Source organism: Cicer arietinum, chromosome 4 (assembly GCF_000331145.2).
Source record: "Cicer arietinum cultivar CDC Frontier isolate Library 1 chromosome 4, Cicar.CDCFrontier_v2.0, whole genome shotgun sequence".
Lineage (NCBI taxonomy): Eukaryota > Viridiplantae > Streptophyta > Magnoliopsida > Fabales > Fabaceae > Cicer > Cicer arietinum.
In genome coordinates, this window is record NC_021163.2 from 2695521 (window position 1) to 2715544 (window position 20024).

Genomic DNA, 20024 nt, shown 5'->3' on the forward strand with positions numbered 1-20024 from the left:
TGGAGTTCTCTTCTATAATATAATCTCACAAGTATCTCTTAGATTCTTGAAAAGGGCTTTTGTTTGTTTCCATAATCATGTATCTGCTCAGTACATATATTTTTTTCTTACATGAATAACATATGGCTTGAGGAGGAAAATTTTAAAATAAAGATAGCGATGTCATTACTGGAATATTGTGTTTGTTTATAGAAATTGATATAATCAGAGGCCTAAATCACTAACCAAAAGTTGTTACAATTGGTAAAATGTAATTTCAAAGAGATTATTCATTTGATATTGGAATTCTATTTTCAAGAGAACTTGTTGGTCCTTTGACGCAAGTGAACTACGATTCACAATAAGCACCGATTAATTTTTTTTTTTTTTTAATGAGTTGTCCCAAATTCGCTATCAAATTCACTATTAATTAAAATTTTAAAATAAATATAATTTGTTTACAAATGTACTTTTTTCATTTACATATAATATATATGAAATTTTTATTTACTTTCTAACAAATAAAATAGAATTATTTTACTATTCGTGATTTTAAAAAAAAATTAAATTTTATTATATAGTAGTATCAATAAATAATTTAATAAAATTATTTTACTATTTATTTAATTTTTTAGTATTTTTTAAATTTACAATATTTAAAATATAATAAATTATTTTTTAAAAATAATATGTAATTGTTTATCATAGTAATTTTTTTATTTAAATATAATAATATATTATATTATAATGAGATGTTTATCAATAATTTATTATTATATATATCAAATATATAATATAATAATAATATATTCTATTATTATCTTATTATTATTATTATTATCATCGTGTCTTATATATATTCTATCACGTCTCTATTATACATGTACATCAAAAGAATGAAACCTAAAAATATAAGAAAAGTTAAAGGAATTAAGACATGAAGAAAAGTTAAAAGAATTAAAACATGTTTTGATAAAATAAAATAAAAACATGTCTACGATGAAAAGCGTCCAGATATTTTCAGACACATAACGAATTGGGTTTTGTTTTTGACATATCTTATCAATAAAATTTTCAAGATACCTGAATTGATTTGAAAGGCTTTTTTTTTTTTTGACATTTTCCCCTCAATTTACCAAAACTTATGGCTCTGAAAACACTATGCACTTTGTGGCATATTTTAATTTGGTGTATTCTTAAAGGAACACCACTAAATAATAAATACATTATTATTTAATTTAAAGTAAAAGAAAATGAACCACTATATTGTTAAGTGGAAGTCGGTGTACCATATCAGCAAGAATATAAAAATATTTTAAACATCCATCAAATTTATAAAAGTTGGGTGGAGTCCCAATCATCCATTGCAAATTTGCAATTATAAAAGCTAGCCGAGTAGGAGTGAGAAGGTGGTTTAAGAAACCATATTGAGATTGAATAAATAAAAAGGATATATATTCATTTTTCATTAGCAATAAAATAATAATTAACAATTAAATTTTGATATTTTTCAAAAATTATACAAAGTTAAGAAAATTACTTGGAGATTTAAAAAAAATTAAATTTATATAATTATTGTATTAAAAATCATTGAATTAAAATCAAATAATTCAATTTTTAAATTTAATATTTTAAAAAAAAATTAAAATTTCCACATATTTTGAGTGGTGCGGTCAAATCCCTTGACAATACTGCAGTTGGACTTTTAACTGGAGTAGGTAGGTCAAATCACAGATTAGATATGATAATATATTAAAGAGCAATAAAATTTAAATACAATTTTAAATATAAATACAAACATAAATATATGTGCCGTAGAGATAATCTCTCTTTATTTAATTTCTTTTTATTTTATTTTTTATACAATCTTTTTTTTCATTTAATTTTTCCCTCTTTTTTACTTTCCCATTTTTTATCTCTCTTTTATTTTATTTTATTTTTCCTCTATAAAAATAAACTTCACATATTCATCTTCCTTTTCTTTCATAATTCCTCCTTTTTCTTTTTATTTACTTATTTTAATCAATTTTTTTATGAAGTAACTTAGATATTCTAATCAAACAAAATATAAACCTAGTTAATGACTTAAAACAATGTAGTTAATTTCTTACACAACTTGATTAATGAATTTGAATAGAAAGTTTTGTCATTCTAATCAAACAATATAAATGTGGTTAATGGCTTTAAGAAACATGGTTAATGTTGTGAACAACTTAGTTAATGAATTCGAACTGAAAACTTGGACAATATAATCAAACAAGATATAAACTTGGTTAATGACTTAAAACAATATGGTTAATTCGTTGCACAATTTGGTTAAAGTTTGGTCATTCTAATCAAACAATATAAATTTGGTTAATGGCTTTAAGAAACATGGTTAATGTTGTGAACAACTTGGTTAATGAATTCGAACTGAAAATTTGAGCATTCTAATCAAATAAAATATAAACATGGTTAATGACTTAAAACAATATGGTTAGACCTACCAATAACAATAACAGTGACGAAACTTAATATTTAGATATAAATAATTAACATGGATTCATAATTCACATCCCTAATTTTTAGACAAAAATAATGCATTAACCACATATTATACTTTATTAACCAATAATGTTTACACTATTAACCAGAAAAAGAAACACACAAAAAACCCAGAAAACCGTGTATAAGTCAAGAACAACAAAAGTAAACAGTCAAGAAAATATCAGAAGAATTAAAATAAAATAAAAATCTATTTTAAAAAATAAATTAAAAATCTAAAAAGTGTAGATTTGAAGAGCAATGTGTAAAAAATACAGGTGAAAAACGGAATTTAGGTCAACACAAAAATTAACTGATTGATCCAAAAGGAAGAGAGAGAGAAAAGAGAGAATGAGAGAGGAATGAGATGGATGAAGATGAAAAGGAAGAGAGAGAAGAGAGAGACTCTAATATTGTTTAATTTGATTTTGTTATTAATTAATGAAGAGAGAGTAATGAGAGTGTATTAATGAAGAGAGAGTATAAATATGTGTAATATGTTATGTATAGGTGTACAAGTACAGGTGTACAGATGTACAATAGAATACTAATATGTACGATGGCATTTAGCATGCAAAAGTTCATAAATTTGTGTATCATACATGAATGTGTTTTTCACCGTTAGTATAATGTGTTTTTCACCGTTTATATAATATTAAAATATTTAACGGTTAAGATTGTAGAAGGAAAACATGTATAGACTATAGATAGTCATTTTTAGTTATTTGAAAAATTAGATTCCACCAAAAAGAGAATTGTATCAAGGCATTATAAAACGAAAATTACTAATACCTACAAAAATTAATATAATTATAGCTAAATTAATTTAATTTTGAGTAAAAAGTTACTGCTACATACTTACAACATTAAATTGAGTGGTTAATTGTAAACATTGAAATAATTGTTCATGGCATATGATTATATGTGATTTGAATAAAAATAAATTGAAACTACTTAATTGATACTTTATGGAAAAAAAATGCTATTATAGTTGAAAAAAGAAAATTTAGTCTTATTAAATAGTTTTACTATCTTAAAATAAAAAATAATAATTTTGCTTTCGTAGATATCGAAAGAAAGTATAAATATTTATCTTCAACTCCAAAAAATTTCTTCTTTAAAAATACAAAAGAACAATTAATTAATATGTAGTATAATATTTATATATAATTTAATTAAAAAAATATTTATATATAAATAATGGAGATGATGACAGCACCACTGCCATTGTATAATTCACTGAATTTGAGGATGTCAAATTTTATAATTTTTATTAATAAATTAAATATAATATTGTATTGTATATTTATATTTTAAATTATAAATTTGTAATTTAAGTCCATAAAAAATTACAAACACAACAATAGAGAAAGGAGAAAAGTGATTGAGAAATTGTTAACTTTGGGAGTGATGAAATTATAGGTGTAGCATCTCATTGAAATGTTTAACCATTGGAAGAATATTTTTCAAGTGTTGATGTTGAAGCTATACAATTTTTATATTTGTCGAAAATTTTCTTCTTGAAAAATGCATCAATTTTCTTATGTTTAAATATCGTATCACTCATTAAAAAAATACACAAATTAGTTACACAACACTAACTTAGTAACATAAAAAAAAAAAAAAACGGAATCACAAACACATTTAAACAAATAGTTCACGATTCTCAAAGTCATAACTCATATTTTACAAAAAAGAGTTTACAAATTCACAATCCCATATCCACACTACACTAATTAGAAAACAATTCACAATTTACACACTAAAGTTTACAATATCAGTTTCTATACTAAAATCGTTCATAATTCACAAAATCATAAATACAATTCACACATTACTACTAGTTCACAATCCTAAACTAAAACAATTCACAATTGACAAATAGTAGAAGAGAAAAAGAGTATCTGAGTAAGAATATAAAAAATATTAGAAATAGATTGAGATAGTCCAAGACTATGAAACGAGATGGAGAGGTGGCGGTGTTGGTCACATGATGGAGATGCCATATGCGAGAAGTGATGGTCTAAGTGAGAAACCGACGTAGTGCAGATGTCGCAGGGGTTGAGAGGGAGAGACGAGAGAGAGTCGCGTCGTGTGGAGGACTGAGAAGGAGAGGCGAGAGAGTCGGGGAGCAGAGAATATAGGAAGATGAAAGAAGATAGGGGAGCAATAGTGAATAGATTTTTTTGAGGAATCTTTTAGTTACTTATCACTATTATTTTAATAACTTATTATTATTATTTATAAAAAAAATATTAAAAAAAAGATATCCTCGATAGCTCCTTAAAAAATTTGTCACTACTTTCTGTCAAGCTCCCAACATCATACAATTAACCTTCTACAAATTGGGAGTGAAAAAAATTAAATTGAAGATAAAGATGTTGAATTTTTTTTATTATTTAATTAGTTTATATTGATTAATTAAGTAATATATGCTTTTAATTAAAAATTTGAATGAATAAATGAAATAAATTTTATTTTTAATATAAAAAAATATCATTAGTAATAATCAGCACGTGAGCAAAAGCACATTTTAAGCCTTCTAGTTGTATTACAAGTAAAAACGATGATAAGACTGCAACAATACGTAATAATAAGAGTGGACATATCTCCCGTAAAGAAAAAGAGTGGGAATTGTAAATTGGTCCACTAAATAGTAAAAATAGATTATTCAACTTTTATTAAAAATAAGTTCCGAGGTCAATGTGTAATGTGTAATATAAGTAAAACCTGTAATAAGCCTATCACAAGTGTTTCTTTTTTAAAAAAGTATCATACCTAAATGCCACCGATAGGTACACTATACACACATGGACATGCACTACATACACTTTAATTAACTCCACCAAAAAGTTGAGGCATAGAATGAGCTCACACAAACATGGAATCATTCTCAATTTATAAGTTGGTTTTGTGGAATTGTATAGAATTCAATTCAAATTTTAAGAGATTTGGTGAATATATAATTGAAAGTGTGAATTAGAAGTTTTACATCAATTTGAAAGGAAATGTTGAATAACAAATAAAGAGAATTCATATACTAATTGCCTTTAAATTTTAAGTAAAAGTATAGTGTCTAATCCGTTTATATGGTTGCATCTAAAAGAAACTCTAAAATAATATTTTAATTAAAAAAAAGTTAAAGGCATTTTTAATCATAATTATAATATTATTTTATAAATTTTATTTTTTTCTTAATTTTTGAAATACAAAATATTTTAATTATATTAATTGTGTATTTTATTTATAATTTTGTGAGATCCTTCTCTTGACATACATTATGATCTTTATTTTTTTGGCTTAAAATTATAAAGAAAACTTTTTAGGAAGAGTTAAAACATTTATTTTACTATATAAAAAATCTATTTTCTCATTTTTAAATCTTCTCAAAACTCTTCAAATTTTATTTAAATTGATTAATTCATAATTGTATTTTACATTTTTAAACTAGTCAATTCAAACATATATTTTTGTGTATTTAAAAAAATAAAATATATATATATAAATAAATAAATAAATAAAAACTCTTACTTTAGTAACTTGGGTCATACCCCCAATCATAATTAATGACTCAACTTTTATATCAAAACCTGGTTTACAGGATATTGAAGTGGCCCGATTGTTAATAGAGTTGAATGATGATTGCTTCTATAGAGTGAGAAACCGCTATGGTTTTTTCTACAAATTTAGCTGCTGACTTTACTTGTAGGTATATGTACCATTTTTATAGATTAAAACCAATTTCTATCACAAACTGGAAAGAACAAATTGTGATTTCCTCTTCTAGTCTTTCACATAAGGAATCAATAAGCAATTTTGATTCTTAAAATTTTCAACGTTAATTAATTAATTTTTGAATTTATAAATTTACAAATACGTTTTTAAAATTATAAAATAGTAATCAATGCGATTTATATCTCAATTTTTATCGTTAAACATTATGACGTGTTAATTGAATATTAATATATCCACGTTAATTTCATATTAATGTCATCATAATTATAATTACTCATATATTTATTTAAAATATGTGAGTAATTGTAATTATTTATAGACTAATTTAAATCTTTCATGAATTAATATGACATAATTTATGTAAGAAATGACAAAATTTCATGATATATTTGTTCCATGAAGATGATCGATAAAAGATCAACGTGAATAAGCTACATATTCATCTATAATGCCACAATAAAATATTTAAAGATAAAAATTTACAAATAAATTATATATATATTTTGATTGATAATTTATGATTTCAATAATATATTTGTCAAACTACAAGGTTTAGAGATCGATTTAGCTGATATTTATAGTTTTAGAAATCAATTTTATATTCATTCAAAAAAGAATACTACCTATACTTAAAAAAGATAAATTTTAAAAATAACAACAATCCCTATTAAAACTCTAAAACGTAATTTCTAATATTTCAGTTACTCCATGTGATTCTTTTAATGTTTTTGCAAGTTTCAATGACTTACTGTGATTGTTTCAATAACATAGTTTATTTGATACATAATTTGATAGAATTTAGATTACGAAGAAGAAACTACTAAGTATAATTATAAAAAATAAAATAAAAAAAGAAGAAGAAAAAACTACCAAGTATGAAGATTAGCTTGATGATTTTACCCCTAACGGAAGACTCTCGATCCATACATAATAATTTTGTGTTTCAAGAAAGTGTTTTTAAAAGTTGAAAAGGGGAAAAAATGATTAGATTTAGATATGTATGCATTCATCAATTATATGCATTGATGCTTAGTATTATTGCTCAGTGCTTCGCACTAGTCGTGCACTAAAATTTATCTGTTTTGGATAAGCATATGTGTTTGTTGAAATTCTTTTTATAATTAGTTGAATTAAAATTTAATCAATAAAAATAGATGCGTTTAATTTACAATGTAAATTAGTTATTTTAATTTTTATTGATTAAATTCAACTATTTTCTATAAAAAGAGATCTGATAAAGTATTATTTAACTAAAAGTTGTTTTTTCAGTAAATGAAGTGGAATGATATGTAAATCAAAGTGATTAAATTTTAAACTTAATAATCCATCTCAAAAGTCAAAAACAACCTTTTGTATTTTCCAACGGGTCAACAACAAGTGGAAGCATTCCATAGGATCGTCGTAATTTGTTTTAGTTTTAATTTTAATTTTAATTTTTTACTTGTATTGTTGGTGCTTTGATTCGACCATAGTAAAACTTATCCAATCACGAGGAAGATATCTCGCAATGTTGCTCTTTAGTCAAGTTTCTTAAACGTTGATTTTTTTATAAGCTAAACATTGGTTATTCTACACCAAAATTCCATATGATTGTCGTGGCAGAACCCACAAAAAATTTCGAAGGACAACGACACATCATGGATTTTTTTTTTTTTTTTGTAATTTGACGACAAATATTTTTTTATATAATAATTGGGGAACAAAGATTTGCAAAAAAAAGTAAATAAATGTGACTAATAATTTAATTGCTAAATTTTAAAACTATAATAGCTTAATTATTGGCCTACCAACAATTTTGTTGTTGTTGAAATTAATGCTAAAGAAAATTCATATACGGCGAACTTTCAAATTCAAATTTAACAGGTAGTACTCAGTTTAATAATATTAGACACTAATAATTTATTAAAATAAAAATTAATTCGATCAATGTTATTATATATTATCTTCATACTAACATGTGTATTAGTACACATGTTAAAGATACTTAAATACAAATTTTTCTTTTAAAAATACAACATTTCAACTTTAAAAATTAAAATGTACAAAATCTAAAAAAGAAAAAAAATTATATTTAAATTATGTTAAATAACATATGCAATCCTTTAATTTAATTTCAGTTTTAGTCATTTATATTTTTTTTCTTAATGATTTGGTCATTTATTTTAATTTTAAGTGATAATTTGATCTTTTATGTTTTAAAATGCCAATAATGTTATCATTTTTTATACAAAACTTCAAAAAATTCATCAAAATTTTCAAACAAAATCCATAAAATTAATTATCATCTTCAATATAATACAAATTTCATCAAATGCTTAACTCAAATATTCAAATAAACTCATATTTTCATCTCCAAAAACATCAAATTCATCAAATAAAGAATGAGAATATGAGTTTATTTAAAGATTTAAGGTATGAATTTGATAAATTTGCGTTATATTGGAGATGATAATTAATTTTATGGTTTTGTTTGAAAATATTGATGATTTTTTTTGAATATTTGTAAAAAAAAAAAAAAAGATAACATTGTTGACATTTTAAAACATAAAAGATCAAATTGTCACTTACAATTAAAATAAATGACTAAATCACAAAAAATAATATGAAAAACTAAAACGTTAATTAAAATTAAGTTAAAGAATCGTAGATGCTATTTAACCTTTAAATTCTTAGCATGGAATTTTCTATATATTAAAGTTAGATAGCATTTTACTATATATTAAAGTTGAATAGGTACTTGATAAAAAAAAATTAGTGAGAGTGGTAATTTATAAGGGCATTAAGAATATAGCCGAATTGATTGAATATAACCAAATTGGTATTATAAGGGCATTAAGAATATATATATATAGAACAAAAGCAACGCCCCTATTGAGAGAAGCGAATGGATCAATTCAATTATATATCATATTATGAAAATAAATAAAACTCTCAAATACCTCAAAGCACTTCAACTTAGGAACTAACCAAAAGATGATTTAAGATGGATTTAAATATGTTTTTGGTTTTGGAAAATATCATTTTTTATTTATTTTATTTTATGTAAAAAAAATTTATATCCTTGTAAATTCTAATAAATTAAAAAAAAGTCATTAATGAATCTTTTTTAGTAAAAAAAAAATGATGACATGGCTAATTTTAGATGAAATGTCACATGTTGACCGTGTAATTATTGTTGACTAGACAATATTTAATATTTAAAATTAATTTTATTAACTCATTTAATCATTTGATTAAAAACTTAAAATTAATTAATTAATAAACCAATTAAATAATAAAAACTCAATAATCTTCACCTTCAATCTCAAATTTTTTAATAAAAATTCAACAACTTTCATTTTCAAATTATAAATTTTCATATTTGATAAAAAACATAAAAATTCTAATCTCTTGTAGAATTTGCAAAAGTATAAATCAAACAATTTTTATTTATTTATAATTTCTGAATTTCCGGTTAATATTTTTTGTTGTCATCGCACATTAACAACAACCAAAGATTATCTAGTTGCATTGCAGCAATGGATTTAAGCTTTTTTTTTACTCATTGATTTAAGCTTCTTAAATTTTATAATTTGTATGTAAGATTTATAATGATTTAAGCCAAATATTAATTAAAATAAAAGTATTATATTACATGTGTCTTGTAATATAAAAAATAATAAAATTAATTAAAGACATATAATTAAATTGACTAAGTATGGTTAATAAAAAATTACATATAGGTAAAATAAAGAAATTGCATGTTAAATTCATTAGGCAAAAATGAGACAACGTTATTATTTTTTTAACAATAAATATTAATGTTAGAATTATATTAAAAATGATGATTAAATTCGAAACCTATTTATTACTTTATCTATTAACTCATTCGTTGTAACACCACGTTAATCTTATATCCCATGTTATGTTGTTTTCATATCTAGTTCATTCATAATGAAGCAGGTCAAGTAAGGAAAATCGATTTTAAATCAAATTGAGTGATAGTGTGTCCGTTTGTTCAAGATTTTTTTTTAAAAAGTAATTTTTATAATATTTTATCTTTTTGTTATAATATTTTTTTTTAAAAGAAGTTTAAAATTAAAGTTTCAAATGAAAAATTAGTTTAAATAGTTTATCTCAAAATATAATTTTAAGTATTTTATCTATTTTTTATAATTTTTCTGAAATAATGAAATTTTAAAAAATGATTAAAATGAAAAGCTATTTTGAAAATTTTTTCATAAAAATTATTTTTAAAAGATACCTTTAAAAAAAATTGATATTTATTATGTTAAAATATCTAATAATGAATATTTTAGTTATTGAATATCAAAATTATTTTTTTTAACCGATAACAAAAAAATTTAAAATAATTCTACTATTTTTAAGTAGATTTTCATAAAAATCATTTTAAAAAGTATAAAGTCAAAATCACTTTTTAAATTTTAAACAAACCTATCTAATATCCTATTTTGTAAAGACAAGGTGCCTCATAATTTTGGTCCTGTATTATTCAATCACCATTTTTGGAAAAGTGAAAATTCACAATATATACAATTTCTTGGATTCTAGTGTTCTTTACATGTGTACTCTAAAGTCTTAGTCACGAATACATGTTGTAATGGGAATTTAATAAAGAACATGATACCATTATAATGCATTTAGGAATCACATTCAATTAATTCACGGTTTAACTTTTATACAAGGTCGGTAGTAAAAAGTTTATAATAATTTACTATGTCAACCAATCACAACAAATTACATAATCTTTATACTGTATATGAATTAATTCCATTAATTAAGTGATCAACTTGTATATAAGTTATATATATATAATATGCATGTGTTGAGCTTCTTTGTGAGCTTCTAAAATAAGGCCATCATTAAAGTAATGGAGCAAAAAAACTTTTCTCTTCTGTTCTTGTACAGAGAGTTCAAACCACACATTTTCATGGTCCTAAGCCAAGTGGGTTATACCTTCTTATATTTTATCACTGAAGCATCCTTCAATCATGGAATGAGTCCTTACGTCTATGTTACTTATCGCCATGTTGTGGCTGGCGTTGTTATGTTCCCCTTTGCGTACTTTTTAGAGAGGTAAATGCGCTATAAGCCATCGTGAAACCAAACATAACATTAGTTATACATGAATTCTAGGTGAATTACTTACTGATTCTTAGTGTTTAGTGTGGTGCTATGCATTTCCATTCTTTGATTTATGAACCCTTTAATCAGTGCGAATCAATGTTTGTGTTATCGATCCATATATGGCTGCATTTAATTGTTGAATTTTTCATTTAAATTCTAAGTCATTTTAATTAATATGTTTGTTTTAAATAAAAATTTGAATTTCGTATGATCGTAGATGATTGAACATTAATCACTTTTGTGATGATAATTGTACTTGTTTTTCTTGCAGAAAAATAAGACCAAAGCTGACGTGTTCTCTTTTTATGGAATTTTTTGTGCTTTCAGTGTTGGGGTAAGTACTACTAATAAAAAAATGCATAATATTACACTATATAGAAGTATATGGAAACATAATTTGTAGTATATCATTAAATATTTATGTACACTTTATGCAACCTATAAATTCATTAGACACCGTGCGAGATATATAAATAAAGAGAGTGGTGTGATTAATATATTGATAATACAACTCAAAATATAGAGGTATAAGATAAATTTAAAAATGATATTTTTTAGAGTCTATAATAGTATTTTAAAAAAATTATTAAAAAATTTATGAAAAATTATTTTTAGACACTTAGAATAAAATATCATTTATTAAATCTTCTATAACATTTTTTTTAATTCATAATTAAATCAATTAATTTAACATTTGTTGGGACAATATTAGTTTTAGATACTATTTTTTCGATTTGAAAATATTAGACTATGATGCTTTTTTGTTAAGTATAATTTTTTTTAGGCATTTTTTATTAAGTAAAAAATTATTTAATTTTAGAGATAGTTGCTTTGGTGACTTTACCTCTTGGCCGATCATATGGTGATGCGATAAAAAGAGAGAAATATAGAGAAAAATATGGTGATGCGATAAAAAGAGAGAAATATAGAGAAAAATGAGGTGTTATGAGCCTAGGAAAATTGTGGATTTCAAATATAACAAGTCATTAAATATTAATGCAGGATAAGTTTGACTCTCAATGTGTACTTTGCATGCCTGAGGGACACTTCTCCAACCTTTGTTGCTTCCGTGATCAACACCATAGCTTCCCTTACCTTCATTATTGCAGTGGTACTCAGGTTCACAATTCTTAATCAAATACATGTACTTTTTGCTTATAATTTGTTACGGAAAGAGTAATGGTTTTGAAGTATTTATAAATTTATTTTATCCATAAGAGAATTGACTTAAATGCAGGTTTGAGGTTGTTGATCTTCGAAATCCTCATGGTATAGCAAAAGTTATTGGGAGTTTGATATCTTTAGCTGGTGTTATGATGATAACACTATACAAGGGACCTATTATGAAAGATTTGTGGCGTCCTTTAATACATATTCAACCAAAAAGTGGTCCTATCAATGATAGTGGGTTAAAGGGTTCACTTCTTACAGTTGCATGTTGTTTTACATGGTCTTTATGGTACATTATGCAGGTTCTCACCTTAACTCAATACTAGTTTTTAACTGGCAAATGTTAATAAGGATTGAAGGAACTGATTAAAGATTCTAAAAAGTAGAAAATCTTCATTAAAAGTGCAACATTTTTATTTTATCTTTGCATTGAATGATGCATTTTTCAATCAAAGTTTTCTCATTTTTTTAGTTTTTTAACCATATGCTAAGGATGCTTGTTAGCTTTGCTCTTATAAGTTTTATGTGAACATTTTATGTCATGCATAAAGAATACAGACCAGTTTAAGAGTAAGGTTAAACAAACCATTGTTTTAAGCCTTAATGCACTCCTCTTAGCTAGTACATAATCCACTTACTTTTACTTTACAGTCTAATCTTCATTTTACAACTTAGCAAAAAGATAGCTTCTTTTTTCACCCCCGTGTTTTTAAAAAACCACACGGGTCTAAAAGTATACTTCCGGATAGAAAAAAAAAAACTATTTTTTTGTCTGAAAATATACTTCTACTTCGTTGATGTAAAAACTGCGTTTTTACTAGAACTATACTTCCATTCCAAATTCGCTTTAAGGGAGTGAGAACAGAAGCTCCACACAAAAATTGCACATAAAAAGTCTAGTCTTATGATTTGTTCACTACTTCATATAGTTTTAGAACTGAACTTGACTTGGGAAGGCCCTAAAAGAAATAGGTTGTTTTGTTGACAGTTTAAATAATGGTTTTTTGTTATTTTTGTTCTTTCATCAGTGGAACTGGAAATCATCACAACTCTAACATATAACTTGTAAATGGAAATTCAGGCATCCACTCTGAAAAGATACCCTGCTCAATTGTCACTCACTACATGGATGTGCTTCATTGGAGCAGCGCAATCAGCTCTTTTCACAGCCATAGCAGAACATAATAACCCTTCAGCTTGGATTATAGGCCTCAACATTGACTTGTGGTCCACAATATATGGTGTTAAGTATAATATAATCAGCTCATAGCATTGTACAGAAGTACCAAATCTAGAGAGTTCTTTCTAACATTATCAATCCTTAAAAATGACAGGGAATTGTTGTTGGTGGTTTGTTGATTTACATTCAACTATGGTGCACTGAGAAAAAAGGGCCAGTTTTTGTCACACTGTTTAACCCTCTTTCTACCATATTTGTGACAATTCTAGCATACTTCGTCCTCGGTGAAAAACTTTATTTGGGCAGGTAGCATACAATAACTCAATTCTTTTCACATTAACATTATTTTTTAGTATAATTAATTATAATTCTGAAATTCGTTTCTCTTATAATTTTCAGCATCATAGGTTCATTTATTGTCATCATTGGTCTGTACTTGTTACTATGGGGGAAAGAAGGTGACAAAGAGGTTGATTTCAAAACCAAAGGTATATTGCAGCAAAATAATGAAGACCTAGAATGCAGAATATAGGACAGTAGATTTAGCTGGTAAGGTTTGAAGTGTACATCCAAGTGAGAATAGAATAAATTTTGTAGATCATGAAGATTTGTAGGCTTATTCTGGCTATACATTTTGTGCAAAATCAAGGCTTCATAAATTTTATTTTAAGCTACCTTTTTTACATGACAATTTTTTTTAATGTAGACCAACAAAAGCCCTAGCAATGCAAAACTTAAGATTAGGATAGTTCTGATTATTCATGCAATTAAAAACTTGACATTAAATCAGAATAGTTATACTTACCAAGCAGTACAACCAGCAAACAAAAAAAAAACTCAATCAAAGGTGAAAGAAAGGATGAAGAACATGGTAGATAAATTACATCAACTTTCTTTTAATTTAAAAGACTTATAACACTTATTTACTTAAAGATGAAACTTTAATCAAATAAGTATGGAATTTTACAAGACCAATTACATTACTTCCAATAGAAGTGCTTCACAAATACCAGTCGTATGTTATGGTTGTAGAAGAGATAGGATACAATGATAAATACATGAAAATAAAAGGAACAACATTAAATTTATTGTTTCATTTGATCATACATCAGAATCTTAGTGTATGCTGTTTATCCTTTGGTGAGAACAAATTGATTAAGCGTGAAAGTAGAGAATAATCAGATGACATTAGCCTCATGTTTTAGTTTGTCAATAAGCTCATCCACAGACGAAACAATAACACCTGATTTTCTCTTGGGAGGTTCTGTGACTTCAACTATCTCCAAATCAGATTTGATTTCCACATTCAACTCCTCTGGAGTGAACTTTTTTATCGGCTTCGATTTTGCTTTCATTATGTTGGGAAGAGTAGCATACCTTGGTTGGTTCAGTCTCAGATCAGTGCTGCAAGAAGAAAAAGCATAAAACTTCCACACCTAGGGTTAAAGTGTCCTACTTAGTATTATAAAACAGTTTCTGCGACACCTAGAATTTTAAATATCCCTCATGCAAAAAAAATCAACGAAAAACAGAAGTCGGTAATCCACTACATTTAACATTATAGTATGATATGATACAGCATGTTTGACAGGTTTGATACAGCATACTCAAACGAATACGATACTCACGTTATTACTGCTGGTAAGTTCAAACACACAGTCTCAATACCATCATCAACTTCTCTGTCCACTGTTGCCACCTGTTTCTCTTTATCAAGGACAACCTACTGGAAAGCAGAAGTTAGTTATGAAATAATTCAATGAAAGAAATAATTTATTTGACTTATAATGATTATGCAAATTTTTTTACTAAACTGCAATTTTGTTAAGGTATCTTCTTTTAAGCCTGCTGTTTATGACACTGACAACTTAATCAACAATATATAACAATTAGCAAGTGATGACTACAGATAAATCACCCTATGGTGGAAATCATTCACACGTATACATATATCAAAAACCATCAGAACTTCATAATTCATTGACTGTTTTCTTTATTTCTAGCCTAATTTAAATCATATGGTTTAACCTTTGGGAATTCATAAGCCTTGACTTGGGTAAAAGCTTGTTTCTCGGAGATTCGAGCTGTAGCACAATCCACAATCTGGAGACAGGGCTACATATACTCTTAATGGTTTGTCATATACACACCCAACTTAATGTGTTGTGTTTATCTATCTGATCTAAAATAAAATGAACAAAAGATTTTGCATGACTCGTGTTTAATGATTTCCCAAAGGCGTCAGCATTCCTATCGTAATAAACCATAGATGGAAAAATCAATTGTATGCAGACACATAACATAACATCATGCAAATATAGACCCTAGAGAGACGCAAGAAAACTCAATCAACTAATTTAGTTTTCCTGAAAAACTTGCTATTCAGAAAATATCATTTGCCTTTGATCAAACTGGGATCGTGAATGGAGAAAAATAATATAAATTTGAATATATAGTACTAGTGAGATATGCAACTTAGGCAAATCAAAGATAGTCAACAAAGAAATGAATAAGAAACTGTTTACTGAGGATGTTTGTAGATGATGAGCTAACCTTTGAAGCAAAAGTCCCTTGTGGCCAATTGAGAAGTCCTGCAATCATCTGCCCTGTTTGATTGCAATCATCGTCAATGGCCTGTAAATAATTAAGGAAAGAAAAAACCACTTAATAGACAATTATGATCATCCAATTGTTCTCAAATATTCAGTGTCCTGTTCTTTTTCCTGCATCAATGCATCTGTCGTTGTTTCCATAATATCCCAACATGACAGGTAAAAAAAATGAAAGGAAATCTAAAGCAAAAGTACCCATTTAAACTCGTGACCCTGGGAAGTTAAAGAAACAAATATCTTAAAAACATTTGTTAGAAAAGCAAACCCAACTCTAAAGTAAATAGATAAATAAACACACACAAGAGCACAATGATTGATCACAAAGTTCGGCAAATTATGCTTATATCTCCAACAGCAGAGTGGCTACTGTAGTTCGGCGATGATTGATCACAAAGTTCTTCTAAGTTGTGCTTAATATTATGGTCTACAGTACAGATTACATGTTTACCCTGCATCCCTAACACTCCTAGCCGTAACAAGGGGATATAAGGTGGCTTGGTGTGGGGGAGTTAAAGAGTGTAGTAGTAAGGAGGTTGAGAGTTCTATCCTCATCCACAACATTAACACTAATCTATGCTAACACACTAACATTGGTAATTTCATAAAATAAATAAAAAATCTAGTCGTAACCCAACATACGATTAAGCCAAACCTAAAGGCAAGCGCTTTCGCTCCACTCGTTGTGCTTTAAGCTTTTCTCACTTTGCAATGCTTGAGCGTCTACCCCAGTGATCAATCATTGAATATGAGCATACTCAACAACATTCAATCATGTCACACTATTAAACACCCAAAGGGTCCTTGTCATACAAGGAGGGGGGGTTGTAGAACAAAACATAACCAAAATCCAGTATGGTTTGACTTGTACAACAAAATATCCAACTCATCTCATCACCATAAACTAATAATCTCAGGAAAATAAAATAATAATTAAAAAAACCATCATTATGAAACATCAGCAAAAAACACAAACCTCAATCTCCCCAAAGCACAAAAAAGTAGAATACCTGTTTGCCAAGAATCAAAAGTCGAGGTTTCTCAATCTCAACAAGTTTCTTCAAAATCTTGGCAACAGAGAGAGGATAGAGTGAATAATTAGCTTCCACATGGATACCTCTATCAGCTCCCATTGCAAGACCAGTTCTAAGAGTATCTATACACTGAGAAGGTCCCATGCTAACAGCCACAACCTCGGATGCCAAACCAGATTCCCTAATTCGAAGTGCTTCTTCTAGGGCAATCTCACAGAAAGGGTTCATTGACATTTTCACGTTCTGGGTCACTACCCCTGTCTACAAAAATAGAAGAGCAATTATGAGATTTGAATTTGAATTATTTTGTTCGATGGTGGTTAGTGCTTACCTTGTCGGGTTTGACTCTGATTTTGACGGCATAATCGATAACTCGTTTAACGGCTACCATAATCTTCATTGTAGCAGTGGTGGTAGTAGATCCTGTGTATTTTTCTATCTGGAGGAGGAAGAAAGAATAATAAGAGTGTGAGTGTGCGTGTGCTGTGTTGGATGGAGTTTTCTGAAAGACAAATAATCAAATAATTTGGATTTGATCCCTATCCTTTGTGTTTGTGCTCTGCTTACTCTACGGCACGTAAGCGAGCCTTCAAACCACATCTTAATCCCTGCATCCAACAAACTACCACATAAACAACCTTTTTCTTTTTTTATTATAAATGATTTATGGAGATTATTATCATTAAATTCAACATTTTTTTTACTTTCCATATATTTTGTCAATATGTGCTTAAATTTATCATCACAATCTATTATTTATATGAATAAACCAATATTAGCAAATAGTTTTTTGAAAAATAATGAGATTTAAGAAAGATTTTGGATTTCACATTCTCCTTAATTAGTTTGATAGTAAAGATTAAAATTTTAATTTATTTTGTCATTTCTATTATTTTCGCTCAAATTCATTTTGAGAAAACAAGCTAGCAAATATCATACTATTTTGGAGTAGACTTTTGGCTAATTTGACTAATTATATAAGTTTCACATCACGACTTATTATTATATGTCTTTTTGTGAGTCTCTATCTTCTACTTTGATCATTATACTCACTTAAATATTAGGGTGTTTGCAAATATACTTTTAGTGTCGAACACTGTCTCTACCATGGATTTCATTCAATCACAATTCATAGAGATTATTTTTTTAGATTCATCATTATTGTGAGATGTCTTAATTCTTATTATAAATATGTATTCCCTTCAGTCTTATACATAAAATAATCTTTAGAGAAATTTTGTATTCTACATATAAAAAATAACTACGATGACTTTAAGACATATTTATTGTTGAAATGATTTTTATACTATTATTTAAGATGTTTTTTTTTATAATATTATCAGTAAACATTTAACGTTTCACAATTTTCAATAAGAGTACATACATAAAAATAAAAAATAAAAAATTAAAGACAATTAATAAATACATTATTTTTAATATTTTTTATTTTTATTTTATAAGATTAGAAATAGTTTTTAACATTGACTTTCACCATACCAAATTCAGATTGAGAGTATACAACCGATTTTCACAAATTCAAATGTGTACTTCCAACAATTTGTTTGATCTAGATATGCACTTTAAAAATATGAAGGATTTTTGTGGAAAGTAGAACATTAATATTTGGGACCTGCCCAAACAAAATATCAAGCCCGGTTGTTCTGCCTGATGGGCTATATCTAAATTAAAAGTTTTTCTAAAGTCTTCTAGAAGAAGTTTCCTTATATTAAAATCAAAGTAATTTTTTTCTCTCACTTCCTATATTTAGTCTCTAAAATACATTTATGAATTGATTGATCTAAGGATCCTTGAGAGTGAAAGAAGAAATTCTCTAAAATCGAACACAAGTGCACATTTGCAAGTTTAAAAAAATGGCACTGAACATTTTTTTTCAATATATAATTGACTTCATTATTAAGAGACGGTAATCGCTCATCTAAATCTCCAATTTTACTCATAAATGCAAAAAACACTATCAAAATTATGTTTTCGATAATATTTTTATCCAATTTATTAACTACCGCAAGCTTGCTTTCAAGAGATTACCCTGTTATTTTGGGCTTAACATCACCTCCCTTAGGAGACTAAGCCCAAAGTCGGAAATGCTAAGAAACAAAAGGTCCAAAAAAAAAGCAGTAAGAGCATCTCCAACGGTGAACTCAATATGGGTTCATTAATTGGGTCTAGCGTGCCACATCACCTTGAAATAACCTATTCATTTTTTATTCCAACGATGAACTCGCATGTTCATTAGATAGAGTCCACCACTAACAAATTATTTATTTATTTATTAATATTCATAAATTAATAATAAAAAAGATAATCGTATCAAAGTACGTTCCTTCATGAGAGAACGGTGATGACAGTTTGACATATCTCCAACAGTGAACTCGCCAAAAACTGAAAGTTACGTAATTACATCTGACGGACGAACTCATTTATGCTACTGTTAGAGATGCTCTAATAAAGCGGAGTCACTAAAAGATGGTCAAAAGAGTAAAGACAAAAAAAAAACCAAGTGAGACTTGTGTTCACTCACTGTCTTCTACAACAAGTGCACGTTTTGAAATAAATATATGCATTCTTTCATAATATAGAATAAAATTGTTGTATTGCTACCAAAATCAAGGGACAATATAAGGCCCCATATCGCCGAAGATTAAATTT

At 26.8% G+C, this 20024-nt stretch overlaps 2 protein-coding genes across 2 annotated transcripts; one reads left to right on the forward strand and one right to left on the reverse strand.

Moving 5' to 3' along the window:
• Positions 1-11066: 11066 nt before the first annotated feature.
• On the forward strand, positions 11067-14415 carry LOC101515211 (WAT1-related protein At5g07050-like). The gene is made up of 7 exons (XM_012714375.3): positions 11067-11313; positions 11636-11698; positions 12367-12483; positions 12602-12836; positions 13616-13777; positions 13869-14020; positions 14114-14415. The coding sequence occupies exons 1-7, from the start codon at positions 11108-11110 to the stop codon at positions 14244-14246; spliced, it is 1068 nt and encodes a 355-aa protein (XP_012569829.1). The 5' UTR covers positions 11067-11107; the 3' UTR covers positions 14247-14415.
• Positions 14416-14586: 171 nt separating this feature from the next.
• On the reverse strand, positions 14587-18001 carry LOC101515535 (electron transfer flavoprotein subunit beta, mitochondrial). Its single transcript, XM_004495258.3, has 5 exons — positions 17689-18001; positions 17334-17618; positions 16268-16348; positions 15343-15437; positions 14587-15118 (listed from the first exon to the last, which is right to left on the reverse strand). The coding sequence occupies exons 1-5, from the start codon at positions 17755-17757 to the stop codon at positions 14893-14895; spliced, it is 756 nt and encodes a 251-aa protein (XP_004495315.1). The 5' UTR covers positions 17758-18001; the 3' UTR covers positions 14587-14892.
• Between the last annotated feature and the right edge of the window lie 2023 nt (positions 18002-20024).

Coding starts and splice junctions, on each gene's coding strand:
- LOC101515211 (XM_012714375.3), top strand. CDS start 11,108: ATGGAGCAAAAAAACTTTTCTCTTCTGTTCTTGTACAGAGAGTTCAAA. Junction 13,778..13,868: donor TGTGGTCCACAATATATGGT/GTTAAGTATAAT, acceptor TAAAAATGACAG/GGAATTGTTGTTGGTGGTTT. Junction 14,021..14,113: donor GAAAAACTTTATTTGGGCAG/GTAGCATACAAT, acceptor TATAATTTTCAG/CATCATAGGTTCATTTATTG.
- LOC101515535 (XM_004495258.3), bottom strand. CDS start 17,757: ATGAAGATTATGGTAGCCGTTAAACGAGTTATCGATTATGCCGTCAAA. Junction 17,619..17,688: donor TCAGAGTCAAACCCGACAAG/GTAAGCACTAAC, acceptor CTATTTTTGTAG/ACAGGGGTAGTGACCCAGAA. Junction 15,119..15,342: donor AACTTACCAGCAGTAATAAC/GTGAGTATCGTA, acceptor TTCTTCTTGCAG/CACTGATCTGAGACTGAACC.